Here is a 20,677-nt window from a genome sequence, read left to right as displayed (position 1 = left end):
TTATGAAATGCGATTGAATAGCAATGATATAATTGTTCATTATTCATTATGTTCTTATTTTTCTATACTCCATTACGTCTGCTAAGCATGTCCAATGTTTTATTCTAAAGCACAAAGTTATAACTACAACTATTTAGAGGAGCATCTCGTCATCTCAATGGTCATGGGTAGCAGGAATTATATATGGCTTCGTCGATACGATGATGAAATCAACGGATTTAGAAACTTCACTCTTTTAGTGGCATAAAACTCATGGATTGACGAAGTAATTTTCTTAAAAAAATGATTGATCATTTTGATATTGTTGGATTTAATTTTATGAACTCTTCACCCTTAATAGATTTGACCAAAGACAATTTATTCTTTTTATCATCATTGAAACTTGAGTTGCAGAAAGACACTAGAGAATACTCTGGTCATTTAGGGCACAATCACAAATTGTATGTCGAGATTTTGGTAACTTTAATACAGAACGAGGCTGGTTTTTATTTTTCAAAAAGACTAGTATTTAAAAGTTTCATAATTTTATTAGGTGCTTTCCCACCGCGAAAGCCAAGGGAGCCGGCAAAATTCAAAATTCCACATGTTATTTTTCCTTTTCATTTCAGCCTCTTCATCACCCACAAATTCTGTACTTCTCTAAGCTACACTTGCCACTGCACTCTCACTGCCGACGAGTATTAAAAAGGAAATGTTACACGAGCTCTTACTTGCTCTATTAGGCTACACTGGAGATCTCATAATAGACGAGAGAGGGCATCAAAAGTCTATCGGTGTTCACTTATCTCCCGACGCTTCCATCTCCGATGAACGCTCCTTTAAACTCGCTCCTGACATTTCCTTCATCGATCCCAGCGATAGGTTCTCTTGACGTCTTTCCCTGATTTCTTTTAGGGTTTCAATTATGAATCATTCGATAAAAAATCCAAATTTCCATGATGATTGCAGGGATCTAATTGAGAGAATAATCACATTAGGGTTTTACTACAGAGAGCTTGATCGGTTTGCAACTAAGTCGCGGAATTTGAGTTGGATAAGGTCAACAAATGTGTCTCCTTTGAGCAGAGCTAATGAATTGTCATCTAATAATAACACGCAAAAACAAAGCGTGTATAGGAGAGCAATTGCTAATGGTATTGTCGAGATTTTATCTGTCTATAGGTCTGCTGTTCTCCATATTGAGCAGAAACTGCTCTCCGAAACTGTACCTATTTTGGCTACTGTCACTCAAGGCCTCAATAAGGTTAGATTTTCAGTTGAACAACGTTAAGGATTCTATCTTTTTTAATTGCTAAAATATTTTGTTTGTTTTATGTTCTAGTTTTTTGTCCTTTTGCCTCCTCTTTATGAGCTTGTTCTAGAGATTGAGCGTGATGATATTCGTGGAGGACAGCTTCTTAACCTTTTGCATAAGCGTTCTCATTGTGGGGTTCCTGAATTGCAAACTTGCATTCAAAGGTTTGTTTGTTACATGTTTTTGTTCTGAGTAGTTAAGTCACAGTTTTTCTACATTCAAAGGTTTGTTTGTTACATTTTTTGTTCTGAGTAGTTAAGTCACGGTTTTTCTATGACATTGCACTTTTATTTCTAGACAATGTTTTTTAATGATTGATTGCTCCTGTGTCCAAAAGAATAGGCTTCTTTGGCATGGTCATCAAGTCATGTATAACCAACTTGCCTCATGGATGGTTTATGGGATTCTTCAAGATCAGCATGGTGAATTTTTTATCACAAGGTTGTCAACAAAGTTTCCTTGTACTGATCTAATTTTTATTCTTTTGAACTCCAGCATACTTTGAGAACTTGATGAGTTAAAACTGAAGTGCATGTGTAATGAATGTTTCATTAACAATGTGGATGTTGTTGGATGACAATTTTACTGTTTATGTTCTCCTCATTTGAAAGCATTTGTAATCATTGGTTGCCTTTTTCACTCTTTAATTTATGCAACTCGATTATGTGTTTATTTCTGGATTTTACACATCTGAAACTGGTTGCATTATCTTTCAGGCAGGAAGACAGGGATCTAGTAAATAGCTCAGCTCAACCAGACATGTCAGAGAAATTGGCACGCTTGTCAACTGATGATATATCTTTGACAGATTGGCATTTAGGATTTCATATATTTTTGGTATCTTTTAATTCATTCATTTTATGTTTATGTTCCTTTTTGTTAATAATCAACACCGGTTCCTTTTTCTTTTTTCCCTTAGTTTTACTTGTGGTCATTGTTTTACTAAATTGGACAGTTATATGGGTAAGAGTGTTAGATGAAAATCTTAGAAGAACTAAAAATATGTAATGTGGTCTTCTAGACATGTATGAGAAGATGTTCTCCCTCCAATTCTCAGAAAAATATGTAGTTAATTGTGTAACATTGCTTTACTGCTAAGTTTGAAACATATTTAGAAACCAAGTGTTTTCAGCTCACCTCTTCAAGCAAAATGTTCTAGTTTAGTTTTCTTGCAAGTCATGTACTCTTTCCATGCTATTTTGCAGGATATGCTGCCGGAGTATATCCACATGTGTGTTGCTGAATCGGTTCTTTTTGCTGGTAAAGCCATCAGGGTTCTCCGGAATCCTAGCCCAGCCTTTCAGTGTAAAGACTCCCTACATAATCAGCAGGTACCAAAAGGTGGCCAGAACATTCAAGGGTTTGTAGGGCGTTTTCCTGTCCAAAAGGAGCCTTTTGTAGATTCAAACCTGATTGGAGAAGAATTACTTCCACAGTCTGAGGCTGATAAGATTGAAGCTTTGCTTCAAGGCCTAAAGGTGCACTTTCTCAATCTTTGTTGTTATAACTAACATTTTGCACCAGTCCTTTCATTACTGGGTGATGGTAAAATTTTTATTCTACTTAAATTGTAAAATAATCTAAACTTATATGTATTTCACACAGATTGGACAAGCGTCCTGTATGCTTTCCTAAAAACAAAACCTTTTTCCTTGAACTGTAAGACGATGATGACAGTTTTGGTTTCATTATATGCAGGAATCATCTGAATTTCACAAAAGGTCATTTGAGAGCGCTGTTGATTCTATTCGGGCTATTGCGGCTAGTCATCTTTGGCAGGTACTGCATGTGGCAGTTTTATATCTCAACCTATCTCAGCACCTAATTTTACCACTTTCCTTTCATCTTGGCAGCTTGTGGTTGTGCGTGCAGATTTGAATGGGCACCTGAAGGCCCTTAAAGACTATTTCCTTTTAGCAAAAGGAGATTTTTTCCAGGTAAAAGATGAGAAGCATTCAGATTTCGTCGAAATCCAGATCATTCCATGTAGCCTTAAGTGAACAATTTAACTTGACTTTAACATGGTTGATTCATTATGCCAGTGTTTTCTTGAGGAGAGTCGGCAATTGATGCGTCTACCTCCACGCCAGTCAACTGCTGAAGCTGATCTTATGGTCCCATTTCAGCTGGTACACCTAATGGATATGCTTTTGTTCCTTTTTTTTTTAAAGATAAAACATCGTGATATTCAATTCCGAGTCAACTAGTGATTTGTAATTTAATTGGGACTACTTGCAATGCAGGCAGCTATCAAGACAATAGGAGAGGAAGATAAATACTTTTCTAGAGTATCCTTGCGGTTAGATCCTAAGTTGCTAATCACAAGCTTAAACATTACTGAGTTCTTCCCTTTCTTGAAATTTTTTTTTATATTCTCTTTACATCCACTAGGATGCCTTCATTTGGGATCACAGTTAAGTCCTCCCAAGTGGATTTACCCAAATCAAAAGCTCACTCTGACTCAAACTCTGGTGCTGCTTTGTCTAATGCTGCTTCGGAGATGTTCATTGATGGATGGGACGGTATTGCTCTTGAATATGCTGTGGATTGGCCTTTACAATTGTTCTTCACCCAAGAAGTTCTGTCTAAGTAAGATGCTGCTAATTCCAGATGCTCTTGTTCATGTGATCATATCTTCCTTTGCTGTTTCTACTGGTGAAGTTGAATGCACCTAACCAATTGTTTCTCAAAACAAGAAACTATTGCAATTTACCACTCACCAGTTGCGGAATGGTTGTCCTCTTGTGTTTTATCCATATTAATATCAAGCATGCTGCAGGTACCTTAGGGTCTTCCAGTATTTGCTGCGGCTCAAAAGAACACAAATGGAATTGGAGAAATCATGGGCCTCTGTGATGCATCAAGATCACACTGATTTTGCGAAGCGCCATAATGACCGTAACTGCTCAATTTCTCAGCAGCGACGGCAACGTTTTAGGCCAATGTGGCGTGTTAGAGAGCATATGGCATTCTTGATCAGAAATCTTCAGTTTTATATACAGGTATTGTTGTTATATATATATATATTTTTTCTTAACTTTTTGGAGATGGATCCAAGAAAAGGATGGAAAATGAGAAGTGCTACAGGTCTTTACACTAGCAAGGCCAACCAGTGTGTCATGACTTATTTTTCTGCTGAGTTAAACTACTAAGAACCATAATATGATGCTCACATCAATAAAAAGAAGGATGACCATAGGAATAATAGACTCTTATAAACTCTGCCTTTTTTGTTTACTTCATTAAAACATATGCGTTGTTATTATTTCACCATTATTTTATAAGTTTGCCGAGTATTTCTCAGATCATATTTTCATAACATGTCTTTCTGTTTTAGGTGGATGTGATAGAATCTCAATGGAATGTTTTGCAAGCTCATATTCAAGACTCTCATGACTTCACTGAACTTGTGGGTTTCCATCAAGAGTAAGTAAACAAATTGCTCCTCATTGCCTATTACTCCATTATCTTATTGAGCACCTATGTTCATTGCTGTGGCTAGTGGTTCTGTTTGGCAAGGTCGCAATCTGTTGCACTGTATTTGAAACTGAATGCTCATACATTACTACATTTACCTACAGGTATTTATCAGCTTTAGTTTCACAGTCATTCTTGGACATTGGCTCTGTCTCAAGGATATTAGACAGCATAATGAGACTTTGCCTGCAATTCTGCTGGAGCATTGAGAACCAAGAAAGCAATCCAAATACTTCTGAACTTGACCACATAACAGAGGTTTTATAATAACGTTTATCTTTTGAATTTTTATGCAGTTTGTGTTGCTAAAATCATTTCTTTTAAGCATCTTATATGCATGCCTTTAAATTCTTTTTCCACGTTTTGTTTTAGTTATTTTCTTCATGATTTACTGGAATATATAAGCAATTATAGTGCCAGTTATATGTAAAGTTTTCCTTCTTTTTATCTGTTTCCTCAGGAATTTAATAAGAAATCCAACTCCTTGTACACTATACTGCGCAGCAGTAGGCTAGCAGGGAGTCAGCGAGCCCCTTTTCTTAGGAGATTTCTTTTGCGTCTTAATTATAATGCATTTTTTGAGGTGAGTCAAAGAATGTTGCCTGTAAAACATCCTCTTATGTTAGCCTCAGTATTTCAACAGGCATCTTTTGCTTAATTTGACAGGCAACTGCAAGAGGGGTGCTGAATGTTGTTAGACCGTCTCCAACACTTCCTGTATAAGTTTAACAGTAGCAATATGTAATTTGCAAAAGTCCAAATCAGCTTGATGATTCTCATAACTTATTGCATGCAGTCGCTTGAGTTGAGGAAAAGAAATATTTAAGAATGGTTTCGCAACAGATAGTAAAGAGTAATAACTTGGACTATTAGTTGTTGGTTTTGTTGGCGGGTGCATGTTTCCTCAGCTTGATGATCTTCTGGGACCACTCTTATTAGGTTTCTCTGCAGAAAGCCGGGTGGTTGAATCTGTGGGTTAGTCTGCTCTGTTTGCCTTCTTTTGTTGACCAACAAGTGATTATCCCTTTGAAAGTGAGATGGCATTTGTGGTTAGCCCACTTTCGCTTGTGCACAGTTGACTGAGGAAGCACTAGGGAATTAAGGATGTTTGTTAGATTGGCTGGTGCTTCTTGCTGCGGTTGTCTTTTGACTCGCCAATGATTACGTTAGATGTATAAGCTTTAATGTTTTGACTTGCATTTGTTTGTAGAGACATCTTTAAACATGTAAACTGTAAAGCATTGCCACCTGAAATATTTAGGGGTAATTATAATATATCCATTGTGTTTTTCATATTACACTATTTATTCTTTAGTATTTAAAAATTATACTCTTTTATAATTTAATATTAAAAAAAATTTCAGAATTTTTATTAAACAATTATTGTCTATATTTGATTTTATCCTATTTATTTTTTAACTTCCTTTACGTAATATATAAATTATTTTTTATACTTTATTTATTGAATTAAAATTTTCTTACATTTTAAAAATTAATGCAATCGATAAAAAAATATAATTTGATTATTAAATTTTTTATAGAAATTAAATTTTAAAATGACAATTAATAATAAAATAATTTTTATTTTAATTTGATAATTAAAATTAAATTATATAGATTTTAAATATTTTGATGAATATAAATACTTTAAAAATATTTAAATTTTATTAAAATTTAATTATGCTAGAATTTAAGTAATTAAAGAATAATAGTTAATTATTTTTATAAATATAAAAAATTTTAGCTTTTACATAGAAATTAAATGAAAAGTTTTAATATAATAAATAAACTATAAAGATCAATTTATATATTGAATAAAAGATGAAGAAAGAAGAGAATAAAACCAATCCTAAGAAATAACTACTAGGTAAATAGTAATTCCAAATATTTATGGGCTCAAAACATTTCTCATATCTGATCATAAAATTGACGGTGCTTGTAGGCTTGCAAAAGAACCTCCTTTTAGTTCGGCTTTGCCTGCAATTGGAGCATATTCCCTCAATAGTAAATCTTTGCCTGCAATTCCCTCAATAGTAAATACTAGGGTTTCAAAATATATATATATATATTAATAATATATATATTTTTAAATTGGTGGCCCAATGTATGATAATCCTTATATTCAAAGGACTGGACAATTATTCGTTGCACCTTATACACTCCCAGATTCAGGCCTTCCGTTTAAGCTGAAGATATTCTAGAGCGGAACGTTATCATCTTTGCTTGTGCCCCAGAAAAAAGAGGTGCTGATAATTGTTTTTTCTATAGAAAAGCTTGAACTGAATCTGATTAGAGCAGGAAAAAAAAAGATTGGAGGAGTACCAATTATCCATGTTTAGTCTTCTTTCATGGAGTCTTTGGCACCCTCATATAGAATTTGACATGCATTATTAAATGTACACAGGTGGATTAGCAAAGAGTATATCCACCAAAGGAGAAAGAACAAAAATGTCATTCAAATGCAAAACCCTATATACAATCAGAGCTCCTCGAACCCTTCTTCATCCCCATCCTCCTCTATCCTGTGGAATTCTCTCCTCCAGGTCTCCATCTGACCACACATTAAAAGACAACAATAAATAAATCGAAATCGTTGAATTAGAAGCATAAACAGAAGATATCTATGAAAAACTCGAAACTTCCAGCAATTAAGTACAAACTAGTCATTCTATTTCCTTGTAATTTATCCAAATAAAATTTCATTTTGATTGGAAAAGAAGCTTATCCATGGCACTAGGAGATTTCTATTGCAAAAGGATTTTCTAATTATTTCTTGCCACTAGAGTAGGAGGCTTGGTGTGAAAAGAAAAAAAAAAAAAACAGAAAGAGTAATAGGTTTTAGTTCCTCACTTATCTAACTAATCCAATCAAGCAAACCACAATAGCTTCATGTTCAGAATTAGAAACACGTCACACCTGATCATCCGAAAACCGCAATTGTTCTGCAACAAAGAGTATATTCTTGTAGTCTTCCAGAGCTAATTCCTTGCCCATACTCCTTGCAACTTCATTATAGTTAATCAGATCCACGCGGAAGCCATTGTTCATGAAAATTTTTTCCATCCATTTTTCCATGCTTGGCTGTGAAAGAGGCCATAAAGCAGGTGATTCCTACAATTAAATTCGTTAAAGAAATAATATCATTGTTAAAACTAGAGGAGAGCTTATTAGACCTTGCTTCCAATTTCAGTTTCTGCCAACCAAGCAGGCAGTTCTCCCACGAACAGAGATCCATTCATAGCCAAACTACCAACAATGAGCAAAATTTCCTCAAAACTGGCCAAAGTCTTAATGGACAATCCCTGCAAGATAATCCATACAAAGTACTCCTTTATTAAATAAACAAGTTAAAAGTTGCTATTACAGTTATTGGAAGCCTCAATCACCTGCATGGCCCATATGCTTGGTCGATTACCGTTGAAGCCTTTGCTGTGCAGACTTTGTTGTATATTAGAGAACTCTAATGGAATATGAAGAAACATACAACTTCTTGGAATTTTAGCCCCAACACCTAATATCTTCAACAATATACCGTCATAACAAGTACTTTTTGAACTAAAAGTGAAATTTAGAATTAAAGCAGAGTTACATATCCAATTTTTGAAAGCACACACAAGACCACATACAATTATGAGATTACTTGCAATACCATAAGCAATGAACAAGATTTTTATTCAAATGAATGCAACATGATTTTACTACACTAAGCAAATATTGAAGACCAAACTCAAAATCATTGATATGATCAAAACTACTAAAAGATCACCAATTATAGCAAACTTATGCACTTAAAAGATCACGAACGACTAGAAATTAGTCAAAATTGAACACCTTTGAGCCTCTCTGCTGATTTCTTAAATATCCTTTCAGGAGATATATCAAATATTATAGATGAAGTTGGCCAATTAAGCCTATACGGTCGAGTGTCCATCCCATCTGTTAACAGAACAACCTGTACCAGGAAATAAATGAAACAAGGCTAAATACAGCAAAAAAAGGTGAGAAATGGTCAATTTATTCTAAATCACACATGTAAGAAACCTGCTTGAGTCCATCAATATGGCTCACGGTACGCAGTAATTTATCATCAATGAACTTTGTTGCAAGGCAATAATGATGCGAGTACTTCTTCAAATCCATCTGCATAGTTGGATCAGTCAAGCAACCGGCGTATGGATCAAGAAAAAGTGGCTCTGCGAGTTGCAGCATTTATACACATTATATCAGTACCTCTCTGAAGAATCAGGATGTAATTAGAGGAGAGACTAAAGAAATTGGGTTTGTATAAAAACACACTCTTTGTATTCATATCACCAACATACTTTAAACCAAGCCATTAGTCCTCATCTGGTTATATATATCTATCTACATATCAGAAATTCCTAAATTTATTTAACACAAAAAAAACTACATATTTTGCTCACTTACATGTTAAATTACAGACTTTAATACTTTAAAGAAAAAAACACCGAAATCTCAGGTAAGCTTATACTGGGTTATGTCTAAAATCTTAAAACCTTGTAACCATTGGAATTCACCAAAAGCTTGATTTATTCTCAGTTAATTATTCGATAAAATGCCTTAACGAAAAGAAATTCTGTCAAGATAAGAAAAACAGAAGGAAGGAATTTGCCTGGCCGATGGGTCTCCTGAAAACGCAAAGAAGCTGCACTTGTGGCAGCTTGGAGTAATGGGTCAGCTTCACCATTGATTTTTGCTCTTAACCAGCTATTTTTCCTGGCATTTGAAGAGGCGTATATAGTAGGTGGACGCACAATAGGTGTGGGTAACGAATATACAACTCCCAATAAACACATATTACTGTTTGATAGATGAGAGCTCTTTTAGACTGCCACTGTGGGCAGCTAGCATCAATCCAAGATTACGGTGGCCACTGATCGGAGAAGATGAAAGCTGTCAATCTAAAACGAAAATTGGTAATTGAGTATTCGATAATTTACATATTAAATTTTTTGGTAGAAAAAATATTTTGTTTTGATTTTATACTCAAATTTCTCTTTTATACTGAGCTTTAGTTTACTTAAGAAATTGGGATTTTTTTTTTTTTAAAAAAAAAAAGAAAAGAAAAGCACCGCAAAAATAGTGATTTTTTAAAACTAAAATCAGAAGATATTAAATAGTTCTGGCTATTGCAAGTCTTAGGCATATTTATCGCAACTGCATGCAAACTTCAGACTTCCCAGTCATCACTTTGCCATGTATTTTATTTAGTATATCTTTGGGGGCGATGCCAGTATACTAGGATTTTAAATTTTTAGTCAATTTTATTTATCATTTTAATAAAAGCGGTCTAAATTAATTGCGTCATGCAAAATAAGTAAAGATTTAATAAAAAAAATCTAATAAATAATTAATATACTAAGTTTAATATATAATATAAAATTCATTTAAACTTTATTTATTTATTAAGTTCTTCATTCACTTATTTTTGATGACATGTGGAATCTAAATTTTTTTATTTTATAAAAATTTAAATTAAATTATATGTTTTAATCAAGTTAATAGGTGAAATCAGTACAAAAATTAAAATCTGAATAAATTGACCATTGATTCAGAGACAAATTTACCATTAAATCTTCTTGTTTTTCCTTAACTAGTGAATCTGAGTCTACTTGTAGTTCAAAAAATGAAAGCCAGAAAATCAATTGGCTATTGGTTTTGTAAAATATGAAGTCTCGGTATCTGCTTTTCCAATGGAAAGGAAAGGAAAGGAGATGATTAATTTTAGCTGAGCATAAATAAATAGAGATTTGTTTCAAATTATTTATCAGGCAACAACATCATCAATAGGTCCGCCAGGGAAACTATTGTAATACATAACTTTCAGCAAAAAGCACACTTTGATAGAATCACTCCCAACTAATTCTTTTATTTTGACACCACCGAATTATCAGCTTTCGGATATGCGTTTTGCAAGAATAATATATATGGCCTCAAATTCCTCAACATCTGTAGGTCCACTTCTGTAACTGCCAATATCAATTTGGACCTCCCATCTAATTTCCAAACAATAAAAATAATAAAGTAAGTGTCTTTACCTAAAATTTGAGTTAGAAAATAAAGACACAGTTTTTTGTATCAAACACATATGTATTATGACAATTTCCACATTTTCAAAGAAATTAAGTTACTGACCTTTATTAGACTTCATGTTTGCAAGTTATTAATCTGTTTCTGATTGTAAGCTTTTAAATATAATTATAGATTAGGAGTAATTTAGTTTTTATTTATATTTATAAAAATTTTAAAGCTCTTAAATTTGGGGACTCCTGACCAATAGTGATAAAAATTATGATACTGGATAGAAGTAGCCTATGGTCTGCTTGGAACAAAAGAAATCAATTAAATACTAATTGTTTCCAAAATGCTAATGAAAAAATGTAGAAAATAGAATTGCTATAATTCCTACCTAACCGAGAGAAGATCTCCAAATTACCCCTGCAAACTAGTTGAAGATGTGGAGGCAAATTACAAATGCTGAAAGTTTAGTGGCAGAGGTTAGGTGCAGGCGTTGAAGAGAAGAGGAAGAAAGGCAAAGCCTATTTATACAAACGACGCTCTTAATCCCCCCTTTTATACAAAGCCAGAGAGAGACTTCTCCACAGAGCAAACCCAACCCAACCCAACCAAACCAGAGAATAAGAAACATACAAGAAAACAGACACACACACACCAACTACTTATCACAAACTCAATCTTTTCTTTTCAAAAATGGATTCCACTCATCAAACCCTACCCCAAGAAATCCAAGAATCCAGCCCAGAACAGCAGCAGCAATTACTTGCCATTGTTCCTCCTCAATCGTCCCCTCCGTTTGCCACTGCTTCTCTTTCTCTATCTCTCTCCACAATTCTTCCTACCCACTTTTTTAACCAACCCAAAATAACGTCTTTATTCTCCTCTGCACCAACCAAAGCCAGAATCCCTTCTCAAGCTTCTGCTTTAACCCACCTTTCTCTCTCTTCACAGACGCTTCACCATCCAAGACTCTCATTCAAATCCACCATTTCTGCTAACCCTTTACACAACACTCTCTCCTTAGGCCCACGCCGACCTTCTGACCCTTCAAATGCTGCTGGTATTCGTCGAGCTTCCATTGTTTGGTTTCGCAATGACTTGCGTGTCCATGATAACGAGTGTCTTAACTCTGCTAACAATGAGTCTATGTCTGTTTTACCTGTTTATTGCTTTGACCCAAGAGAATATGGCAAATCCTCCTCTGGGTTTGATAAAACAGGGCCTTATCGTGCATCTTTCTTGATCGAGTCTGTTACTGACCTTCGTAAGAATTTGCAGGATAGAGGTTCTGATCTTGTTGTTAGAGTTGGGAAACCTGAAACTGTATTGGTTGAATTGGCAAAGGCTATTGGCGCTGATGCTGTTTATGCTCATAAAGAGGTTTCTCATGATGAGGTTAAAGCTGAGGACAAGATTGAGGCTGCTATGAAAGATGAGGGAGTTGAGGTTAAGTACTTCTGGGGCAGTACTCTGTATCATGTTGATGATCTTCCTTTTAAGTTGGAAGATATGCCTTCAAATTATGGTGGATTCAGAGAGAAAGTTCACGGTTTGGAGGTTAGGAAGACTATTGCTGCATTGGATCAATTGAAAGGGAAGCCATCAAGAGGTGATGTGGAACCCGGAGAGATCCCTTCTTTGCTGGATTTAGGCCTCAACCCAACACAGGTATAACATTTGCTATTTCCTTTAGTGCTTGGATTATATGTTGAAGATGCTTGCTTTAATTGTCATTTGGAATGTTGCAATAAAATATTGTTGGTTGCTAGAATTTGAATACGGATGAATGGCTAGCTAATTGAAACGACAAAAGTAGACATCATTTATGCATACTAAGGAGTTGATGTCCCTCTTGATATGAGTTTGATGTTGGTATGAGTAAAGTATAGAAATGTAGTTTCTATTTGATTGGTAGTCTTTTGTTCTTGAATTATGTATTGAAGATGTTGCTATTTTAATATTTTATTGTATTTTAGTTTAATTTTTATTCACAGAATTGCAATTATGATGCGTTCACGTTAGTAGTGAGAGGGACTGCGTAGAAATATATGGTTGGCTAAAGGGTTACAGTTAAAATTAGAAAAAGTAAAGATTTTTAACGTATGCCAAGAAGATGATGTTCTTATAGGTAGATGGGTGGTACAATTAGTGTATTAAAATGTGACTTTGTAGTGAATCTGTATGGCTTCATAACATTTTCGATTATACAATATGAGTCAGTGACATTAGATTGTTTGGTGAATAGTTGGCCTGAACATGAATTTCATTTCTCAGAGTTGATATGCTAAGTAGATTCGTGAGCAGCAGCCTTCAGTTGTTTATCAGTTTCTAAACAAATTGCTTATCTGAAAGAATATACTTGTGGAGCTTCTCTTAATTTTTATCAATGCAGTAACAATACTGTATAATATTATAATGCAGGGTGGAAAGCCAGCTGCTACTGCTTCTATGGTGGGAGGGGAGACTGAAGCACTGCAGAGGCTTAAAAAATTTGCAGCAGAATGCCAAGCACAACCACCTAAAGGAGGCAGCCAGGATAGCATTTATGGTGCAAACTTCTCCTGCAAAATTTCTCCATGGCTAACAATGGGATGCATCTCTCCCCGTTCAATGTTTGATGAGCTAAAGAAAACTGCTACTAGGTGTTCCTCTAATTGATGTTTCCTTTCTTTTCTTTCTCATACCATGTCTGATGTTATTATATATTTACAAGGTATGTGCTCACATTTGAAAATGATTTGATTGACAGAACCATTTCTGCTGCCTCAAAAGGCAATGATGGTGGCAGCCCTCCAGACACTGGAATGAACTGGTTGATGTTTGAGTTGTTATGGAGGGATTTTTTCAGGTAGCTTGTTAAATCTACTATTTGTCCTTGCTGTTTCTTTGAGAAGTCAAGTATATATGTAATTTTTGCTTGAAGATGATGAAATGCTAAATATAAGTTTATCTGTCAATTTTCGAAGAGTTATTTATTTATATTTTCTACTAGTAGAAATTGTAGAGGTATTATGGTACTACTATGGTAATATCTGATGCCATTGGTTTTTGCAGATTTATCACCAAGAAGTATAGTTCTCCAAAGAAACAGCTTGAAGCTACTCCTGCCACAGCTTGCACGGGTGCCCTTGCTTAAGCAAGAATTTTATTTTGGTGGTCAAAAAGGAAGTTTGCTCACTACATGGATTGCGATCTATAGTAATCATTTTCGAGTTTCGACAGCGTAGCAAGTAGATGTTGTAGCAGTGTTGAGTAACGGGAGTTATCCCCTGTCAAACTTTAGTTTCTCCCTGTCAAATAAGTTTATTGAATTTTGTCATTTCTATATTTAAGAAATATCTTCTATTTTTGCATCCCTCTTGTGAATAACAGATCTCATAATCCTGGTTCGTTCTGGATTTTATCTGTTATCACAGCTTTATATTGTTTGATAATATGGCTGAAATGAAGTATCTGCATTTCTTTTGTTTGTCTGGAATAAATTTGGCTTTGAAAGTTAGTACAACCTTTTTTATGGACTATAATACAGACTTTGTATGGAGGTGAACGCAGGATCAATTTCCTTGACAGACCGCAGGTAGTTTGACTACTCGAAGCTGTAGCTCTCTCTATCTAGCTCAAAATTAAGTTGCTATGTGAGAGTTATATGGAAAAGGTTACATGGAAGAAAAGAGAAGAAATGCAAAGAGAAATGTGAACGAACGGGTGAACCCAGGATGTCTTGCAGTATCTGTCCAGATTTAGCCAATAGAAATTTCATATTATTATTTCATCACAGGCACCCTGATCTCCACCTGTTGGCTCACCCCAACCCTTGTGCAAACTAACTGCCTAGAATATTCGATACCAAAATTGTTGGGATTCTAGGGAGCTGCAGTACTCATTCCACCGACTAGGTTTGATACCTACTGTTGATGTCTTGTCTGACTGTAGCTTGCATAGGATTCAGCACTCCCCACTTCACCTGGTACTGAGGGTTTGGGCTTTAGCATTTATAAAGGGGTTCTTTGTACAAATGGGGAATTTTTTCCCAAAGAAATGCTCTGTGCTTTGATGTATATCTTACATTAAATATGTAACCTTTTTCTAATACATCAGTTACCATGATATTGTTCATTTTTACTGAAGTGATATTTTTCCTTTCATGTTAGTGCCACATCAAACTAATAGCGTTATAGCAAATTAATTAATTTTATTGATGAATTAAACTTACATATATTGATTTGTCAAAATAAATTACATTCTTAAAGTTAAAAACGGATTTATCTTTTTTATACTTTTCCGAAGATGCAAAAGAAAAACTGAATATTGTATTGCATGATTTACGCCCTTTATATAGCTCATCATTATCACCAAGTGAATGAAATGAAATACAATTGCCTTGTTGAAAGCCTGTATCTGTCTGTGTCAAGTTCTTTAAAGTTCTATTTCTTACAAAATGGATTGCCTCACGAGTGTTCAAGTAGCGGATAGAATAAACATAGTATACAATGTTTATGGGTGAAGTAGGAATTCTGTAGCATTTACATGATGGAAAATACAAAGGGAGTTCTAACATCTCTTAAAATGCAATGTATAAATGATACAATTGAATAGATCATATAACCTAAAAATATAATATGGGCCAGGAAAGAGACAGGAAAAAATAATACTAATGAACAATATATATCCTATCAAATGATGCCAGAAACTCTGAGGGAGGACAGCACAACAAAAATAAGCCATAGAAACATAAAATATACGCTTGTTACCCAGGCCCAAATCCTTGGTCCTCCAAGTTCTGCACCTAGTGTCAAACGCCTATACACAAGAACGGCAATACAACCCACAGAAGTAGAGAAGAAAACAAGCAATGAGAAGCTGAGTCCCGCGGCATCCTGAACCCGCAAGGGTTCTCTGTATGCAAAGAAATTGTAGGCAGTATCTATCAGCCATGGAACACCTATGCCCACATATATGTTCACGGAATTGCTGCAAAAACAAAGGGCAAACAAATAATTAATTCTCTTTGTAATCACACTTCTATATAATAAAAAATTATCCCGCTTGTATACCCCAGATCAAAAAGGTTCAAATTAAATAAATAGGAAAGACCAGCAGATGATAGAGGCGATCTCAGAAAATATAATTGGTAGGCCACAAAGTAAAAAAGAGAGAACCAAAATTTCTGAAATTACATCTCAAATCCTACACCTTCAAAACTCACATGTGAGCGTAATAGAGGATCAGAGGATCAACTCTGCCTTGGTATAGTTACAGATCCCAAAGGACAAAACTCTTTGGCTGCATATTATCCCTCATCACCGTTTCACTGTGAGTAGAGCGAACTTTGGCTTTCTCATGCAAGAAAAGGAATTTTCAGGTTTACAATTGCTTGCATTTACAAATAATGTTTCCATTTCAGCCTAAAATTTGAATACAGGGAGTCAGCCTAATTCAACATCAATCTCTAACATTAAAACTCCTAACCATGACAACCCTGATCACCAGGCTAATATAAGCCTGGTTTAATGCTCACGTTAATGATGTTTCCCAATATCTTCATACAAAACTTCCTGATGGAAAGATTTAGGTAGACGACTGGACCTTAACCCAGCTACATAACCAAGCCATAAGAAAGTAAACTTGTGACAGACCTGCAAGTGATGTTCGCAATCGCAGAATCTGCGGTTATTTGGCGTTCGGCGGCAATCTTACTCGCCACCAAGTCTGGCCATGAAGTACCAGCAGCTAATGCCGTAAAAGCAATGACATAAGCATTTATTCCTGAAGAAAAATATATTGTGAGTGATGTCGTTGAGGGGCAGATGTCATCAGGCAGTTATAAGACTTAACAGTAATAACTATTAGCTATAGAAAGGAATTTGCAATTTGCCAATTTCATTTGTAAGAGGAGGAAAACCTGTTACGCAGCTAATAAGATCAGTGAGCTGCGTTACAATGTAGGCTATCCCACTGATGAAAAGTAGAGAGCAGATAAAGGCAATCCATCCATGAGCTATGTGATAAGGGGGCACGAAAGCAAACAGAAGTCTCCAAGGTACAAGGAATAATTGCCAGGAAATTCTTGCCAGCCGCAAATGAGAATTGATTAATTTTCTTGATTCCGGCCTTTCCAACTGCTTATGGAAATAGATTTTAGTCACCAGTATATGCTACAAAAGAAATGATTTATTCACCAAGAATAAATGAAGAGAAACCAAAAGTGTGGGAATTTTTTAAAACAACAAATGCATAAATGATGCTTTTGCTTTTTGTGCAATCAAAGGATGATGCCCCAGCTCATATGGATTGACAGGCAGAGAATAATAAAAAACGAGAAATGATTGTGGAGAAATTATAATTCCACACTCCAATCCTTGAGCTGTAGTTCTCTTATGAGTGTGCCAGAGAGAATAATGATTCCTAGCAAAATTTTTCCTCAGCAAGGATTACTCATGTTCACAATCTCACACTCCAATCCTTGAGCTGTATCTATATGAGTGTGCCAGTGAGTGGGAGAGAGAGAGAGAGAGAGAATGATTGCTCAGCATAAATATATTAGGAAACTTCCTCTTAACCCAAAAACAATACAACAAAAATTTACATTACTAACCATGATTGCGTCCACAAATTGCTGTTTCCAAAGAGCAACCACATCAAGATCTTTCTCACTGAGAGAATAATTGTTGGAGGATTCAGCTGCTTCGTCTGTTTCAGGCACTTTCTGATACACTGGATCTGCAAAGTAAAGGTTTTGATATAGAAAATATAATATGTCAAGGTCAGTCACTTTCCGATAAACTGGCACTTCCAGACTTAGTATTTAAGATTCAAGGTCAAAAGTAATATGTCATTGGTCATAAGATAAAATCAAACTGCCGTGTTTCTTCATCTTTCCTTCCACCTTGAAACCTCACTTTAGTGTTCATTAAAGTGAGATGAAGTATATGCCAGTCTAGACATCATCTGACGCACATCTGCTAATATATTGTTCAGAAACAAATTACACAATGTACAATGTAATGACTAGTTGATGCATCAAATTGCATGCCTACTCTTCAGCAGATATTACGAGTTTAAGAATTCCTAATAAGTGAAGGTTTTTTTAGATTACAACTGTCTTTCTTAAACTAAAAATCCAACCCAAAGTACTTCCAATTTCCCTTCTTACATATCATTTGTGAGAGCACTTGCTTTAGTTGCCCTCTGTTGCATTATTTTAAAATTAAACATCGATTCAAGGTTAAATCTAATAAGATGATTTACGAGAAAGATCAGTTCTAACTATAGTACTGAGTACTGATAAATGCAATTAGAGGAGTCATGGCATCATTGTGAATGGTAGAGTTAAAACCCACTTTGTACATTTCTATGAACCTAAAAGGAATGCATTTCTGAAATGTGATAGCTATCAAACTACTGCTGGTTAAGAAAAAAAAATGCAGCAATAGATAAATACCTGTCCCAACTGGTGAATGGATAGAAAAAATATCAACAATATTCCGGCTATCTTCTTCACTAACTTGAACTATCTCAGAGTACTCTTCATAAGCATTGTGCTGATGTTTATCTGAAGTAGCCTCTTCTGGCACCCACTCCTCAGGCCTCTCAGTTCTTTCACTTCGGATTACAAATAACATGAGAAACAACATGAGCATGGAATGCCAATTAAAACATAAATTTTCAGTTGATTTAAAAGACAAGGAAATTTAGGGAAAAACTAAAATACATTGGAAGAGATAAGTAAGGCCAACGCTTATCTTGAGCATAAGCATGTGTAAGCAGCAAACCATATTGCAGCACTGTCAGTAAGGCCTCCCACAGTGTAATTACATTGGGAGTCCATACCTGCAACATAAGTAAGAAAATGTAAGACATTATTGCTGACGAGGTCCTGTATACATGCAAATATAAGCAAGGTGGTAATGCATACTTGCAATGCAGTCAAATACTGATTTTACAACTAAGAAGAACAGAAAAAGGAAAATGTGAAATAGATTCAATTCAGTTAATATATCAAGAAATACAAATAGGGATAATGAGGATGACATTATCCCAGTATGGCGCATTTGAAATCAAAGAATGATGTCTAATGCATATGGGCATAGGTAGCTGGAGTCGAGAACCTAGAACATAAAAATAGAAGAGGCAATGTAAGAAGTCCCCACAGAATTTGAAGAATTCAGGGACCTAAAATGCTAAGATGAAGAGTCCCATCCTCATATATAAATAAATACATATACACCACATATGATACAAAATTGACAAGATAAGGCACTGCATTCACTAAGTCACCTCTAAAATTATGTAGAGCCAAACATAAGCCCAGAAAGACCAAAAGAGCTCCACAAGCCAAACTCCTAAATCAGATATCTTTTTCAATTCTCCAGCTTTAGGAACCACCACACAAACAGCGTGGATGGGGAAAAGGTCAAATGCAGCAGAACCAACAAGCGTTCCAGGACCCAATCCTATTAAGTTGCTTTTAAAGAAAGTCAATGACATGTGCCAGAAAAAGAAAAAAGGAACTTGCACAAATAGCAGCAATAAAAAACATGGACAAATTGTATATACCTCCAGCATACAAGTTCCCAATGTTGCGTATAGCATCAATAGTAGCTAAAGATATCTGAGGGAAACTAGTTCCAAAAGCCAACAAAGAGATATCTGCAATTGTATAATTCCAGACCTTCTCGTATCTAATAACTTCAGTATTACTATAAGGATCTATCTCCACAACCTTACGCGAATGCTTCACTACATTCTCCATAGACCGGAAAAAACGACCAGTTATAGCTGATAATCCAATGAAGCAATAAGCCAGACCAAGAAAATACAAGAATGTCCTAAATCCAACACTAAGACCTGTTTCACCCCGAAAAACCAAGTAACTTTCACATTTTTCACTTGCTAAAATGTTCAGAAGTCCAAATCTGCTCCAACCGCTTTGATAATTTGTTTCCAAGGCCATCGGCTTTTTTCCTGGAAGAATAGGATCATTATCAGTTTGGTCAACAGTAACTAAGCTGGATTGAAATAGCATCAAACAAATCTGTAAACGTGTCCCTATCAATAAACCTATAAGTATAAATTTCAAAGCAAATAGAAACTTAAGTAACCAACACGGTTAACATAAAAGATTCAAAAGTATAAACAATAAGAACTGACCAAGAGAATTCACCGGAGATTCGCCGACGATAGGCGGAGTTCCGACGGAACCTTGCGTGCGTTTTTGTTTTTTCTTGTTCTCTGAATTTTCCGGGCTTAAAGATACAAGGAGATTCAGTTTGGTATATATAAGGATCCAAACGTGGATAGTAAAACGTGGTCGACTTTTAAAGCCGCATTATAATTAATGTAAAGCAGGAAGGCAAAAACGTTAGGATCCGGAAAAATGTAATAGAATGATTCCGTACACGTACAAGACGTGTTATATTTTTCACCTTAAGGACGACATGTTTTAGTTTCCATGAATTAGCGCTAGAGATACATCACCAGATTAATCCCCTAAAAATCACCACAGATAATTGCTTGATTGAGTTGAGTTGTTGAAAGAGAAAATTGCTTGATCGCCGACTGAAAATTAACGTGAATTAAACAAGAATCACGTGAAAGTTTCAACCATTATTTTATGCCTGTCAATCTTTTTTTTCTTTATAAGCAGATATTTTTTGATTCAATATCATTATTTTATTGTACAGTTCCTTTTAAGCAAAATCCAATTTTTAGAAAAATATTTAATGCACTGTAACACAACGACATTACACTAAGCAGAGAATTAAATAATCTCTGTAAAAGGAAAAAAAAAAAAAAAGAGATTAAATAATGGAAAAGATTATCCTTTTGTTGCGCAAAAAGAGTACTAGTCCTTTTCCCTTGAAATGG

At 35.1% G+C, this 20,677-nt stretch overlaps 4 protein-coding genes across 8 annotated transcripts; 2 read left to right on the top strand and 2 right to left on the bottom strand.

The window, feature by feature from the left end:
- Positions 1–31: 31 nt before the first annotated feature.
- LOC8259879 (gamma-tubulin complex component 4 homolog) lies at positions 32–6,069 on the top strand. Of its 2 annotated transcripts, XM_015721751.3 has the most exons (16): positions 299–861; positions 949–1,243; positions 1,322–1,458; positions 1,637–1,735; positions 2,011–2,131; positions 2,500–2,772; positions 2,993–3,073; positions 3,148–3,231; positions 3,337–3,423; positions 3,538–3,593; positions 3,686–3,883; positions 4,074–4,296; positions 4,632–4,720; positions 4,876–5,029; positions 5,232–5,354; positions 5,438–6,069. In XM_015721751.3, the coding sequence occupies exons 1-16, from the start codon at positions 692–694 to the stop codon at positions 5,492–5,494; spliced, it is 2,247 nt and encodes a 748-aa protein (XP_015577237.1). In that variant the 5' UTR covers positions 299–691; the 3' UTR covers positions 5,495–6,069. The 2 variants fall into 2 exon arrangements, with proteins under 2 accessions (XP_015577238.1, XP_015577237.1); XM_015721752.3 differs by lacking the exon at positions 1,637–1,735 and having other exon boundaries at positions 32–861.
- Positions 6,070–7,015: 946 nt separating this feature from the next.
- Positions 7,016–9,819, bottom strand: LOC8259878 (O-methyltransferase 1, chloroplastic). Of its 2 annotated transcripts, none has more exons than XM_002523047.4 (7): positions 9,405–9,819; positions 8,813–8,964; positions 8,603–8,723; positions 8,158–8,282; positions 7,945–8,073; positions 7,688–7,852; positions 7,016–7,322 (listed from the first exon to the last, which is right to left on the bottom strand). In XM_002523047.4, exons 1-7 carry the CDS (start codon positions 9,586–9,588, stop codon positions 7,251–7,253), a joined length of 948 nt encoding a protein of 315 aa, XP_002523093.2. In that variant the 5' UTR covers positions 9,589–9,819; the 3' UTR covers positions 7,016–7,250. The 2 variants fall into 2 exon arrangements, with proteins under 2 accessions (XP_002523093.2, XP_015577198.1); XM_015721712.3 differs by having other exon boundaries at positions 8,813–8,911; positions 9,405–9,818.
- A 1,481-nt stretch (positions 9,820–11,300) lies between these two features.
- LOC8259877 (blue-light photoreceptor PHR2) lies at positions 11,301–14,279 on the top strand. The gene is made up of 4 exons (XM_002523046.4): positions 11,301–12,478; positions 13,232–13,452; positions 13,560–13,658; positions 13,865–14,279. The coding sequence occupies exons 1-4, from the start codon at positions 11,504–11,506 to the stop codon at positions 13,944–13,946; spliced, it is 1,377 nt and encodes a 458-aa protein (XP_002523092.1). The 5' UTR covers positions 11,301–11,503; the 3' UTR covers positions 13,947–14,279.
- Positions 14,280–15,273: 994 nt separating this feature from the next.
- Positions 15,274–20,411, bottom strand: LOC8259876 (magnesium/proton exchanger). Of its 3 annotated transcripts, none has more exons than XM_048379823.1 (9): positions 19,974–20,411; positions 19,367–19,774; positions 19,088–19,263; positions 18,522–18,640; positions 18,252–18,412; positions 17,406–17,530; positions 16,713–16,965; positions 16,447–16,576; positions 15,274–15,781 (listed from the first exon to the last, which is right to left on the bottom strand). In XM_048379823.1, exons 2-9 carry the CDS (start codon positions 19,761–19,763, stop codon positions 15,484–15,486), a joined length of 1,659 nt encoding a protein of 552 aa, XP_048235780.1. In that variant the 5' UTR covers positions 19,764–19,774; positions 19,974–20,411; the 3' UTR covers positions 15,274–15,483. The 3 variants fall into 3 exon arrangements, with proteins under 3 accessions (XP_048235780.1, XP_048235777.1, XP_015577194.1); XM_048379820.1 differs by having other exon boundaries at positions 19,961–20,409; XM_015721708.3 differs by having other exon boundaries at positions 16,713–16,929; positions 19,961–20,400.
- Positions 20,412–20,677: the final 266 nt, after the last annotated feature.

Source organism: Ricinus communis, chromosome 1, assembly GCF_019578655.1.
Source record: "Ricinus communis isolate WT05 ecotype wild-type chromosome 1, ASM1957865v1, whole genome shotgun sequence".
NCBI lineage: Eukaryota > Viridiplantae > Streptophyta > Magnoliopsida > Malpighiales > Euphorbiaceae > Ricinus > Ricinus communis.
Note: the sequence above shows the minus strand (reverse complement) of the source record. Positions and strands in the feature narration are given on the sequence as shown.

Bases quoted from the DNA above. Each gene is read 5' to 3' on its own strand.
- LOC8259879 (XM_015721751.3), top strand. From the start codon at position 692: ATGTTACACGAGCTCTTACTTGCTCTATTAGGCTACACTGGAGATCTC. The intron at 1,736-2,010 runs GTTGTCAACAAA...ATTATCTTTCAG, and splicing joins GGTGAATTTTTTATCACAAG to GCAGGAAGACAGGGATCTAG. The intron at 5,355-5,437 runs GTGAGTCAAAGA...TTAATTTGACAG, and splicing joins ATTATAATGCATTTTTTGAG to GCAACTGCAAGAGGGGTGCT.
- LOC8259878 (XM_002523047.4), bottom strand. From the start codon at position 9,588: ATGTGTTTATTGGGAGTTGTATATTCGTTACCCACACCTATTGTGCGT. The intron at 8,965-9,404 runs GCAAATTCCTTC...TGCAACTCGCAG, and splicing joins TCAGGAGACCCATCGGCCAG to AGCCACTTTTTCTTGATCCA. The intron at 7,323-7,687 runs GTGTGACGTGTT...ATGTGTGGTCAG, and splicing joins TGCGGTTTTCGGATGATCAG to ATGGAGACCTGGAGGAGAGA.
- LOC8259877 (XM_002523046.4), top strand. From the start codon at position 11,504: ATGGATTCCACTCATCAAACCCTACCCCAAGAAATCCAAGAATCCAGC. The intron at 13,453-13,559 runs GTGTTCCTCTAA...TTTGATTGACAG, and splicing joins CTAAAGAAAACTGCTACTAG to AACCATTTCTGCTGCCTCAA. The intron at 13,659-13,864 runs GTAGCTTGTTAA...TGGTTTTTGCAG, and splicing joins TTATGGAGGGATTTTTTCAG to ATTTATCACCAAGAAGTATA.
- LOC8259876 (XM_048379823.1), bottom strand. From the start codon at position 19,763: ATGGCCTTGGAAACAAATTATCAAAGCGGTTGGAGCAGATTTGGACTT. The intron at 17,531-18,251 runs GTATTTATCTAT...TTTACTTTGCAG, and splicing joins CCATTCACCAGTTGGGACAG to ATCCAGTGTATCAGAAAGTG. The intron at 16,966-17,405 runs GTTAGTAATGTA...TTTCTTTTGTAG, and splicing joins AATTTGTGGACGCAATCATG to CATATACTGGTGACTAAAAT.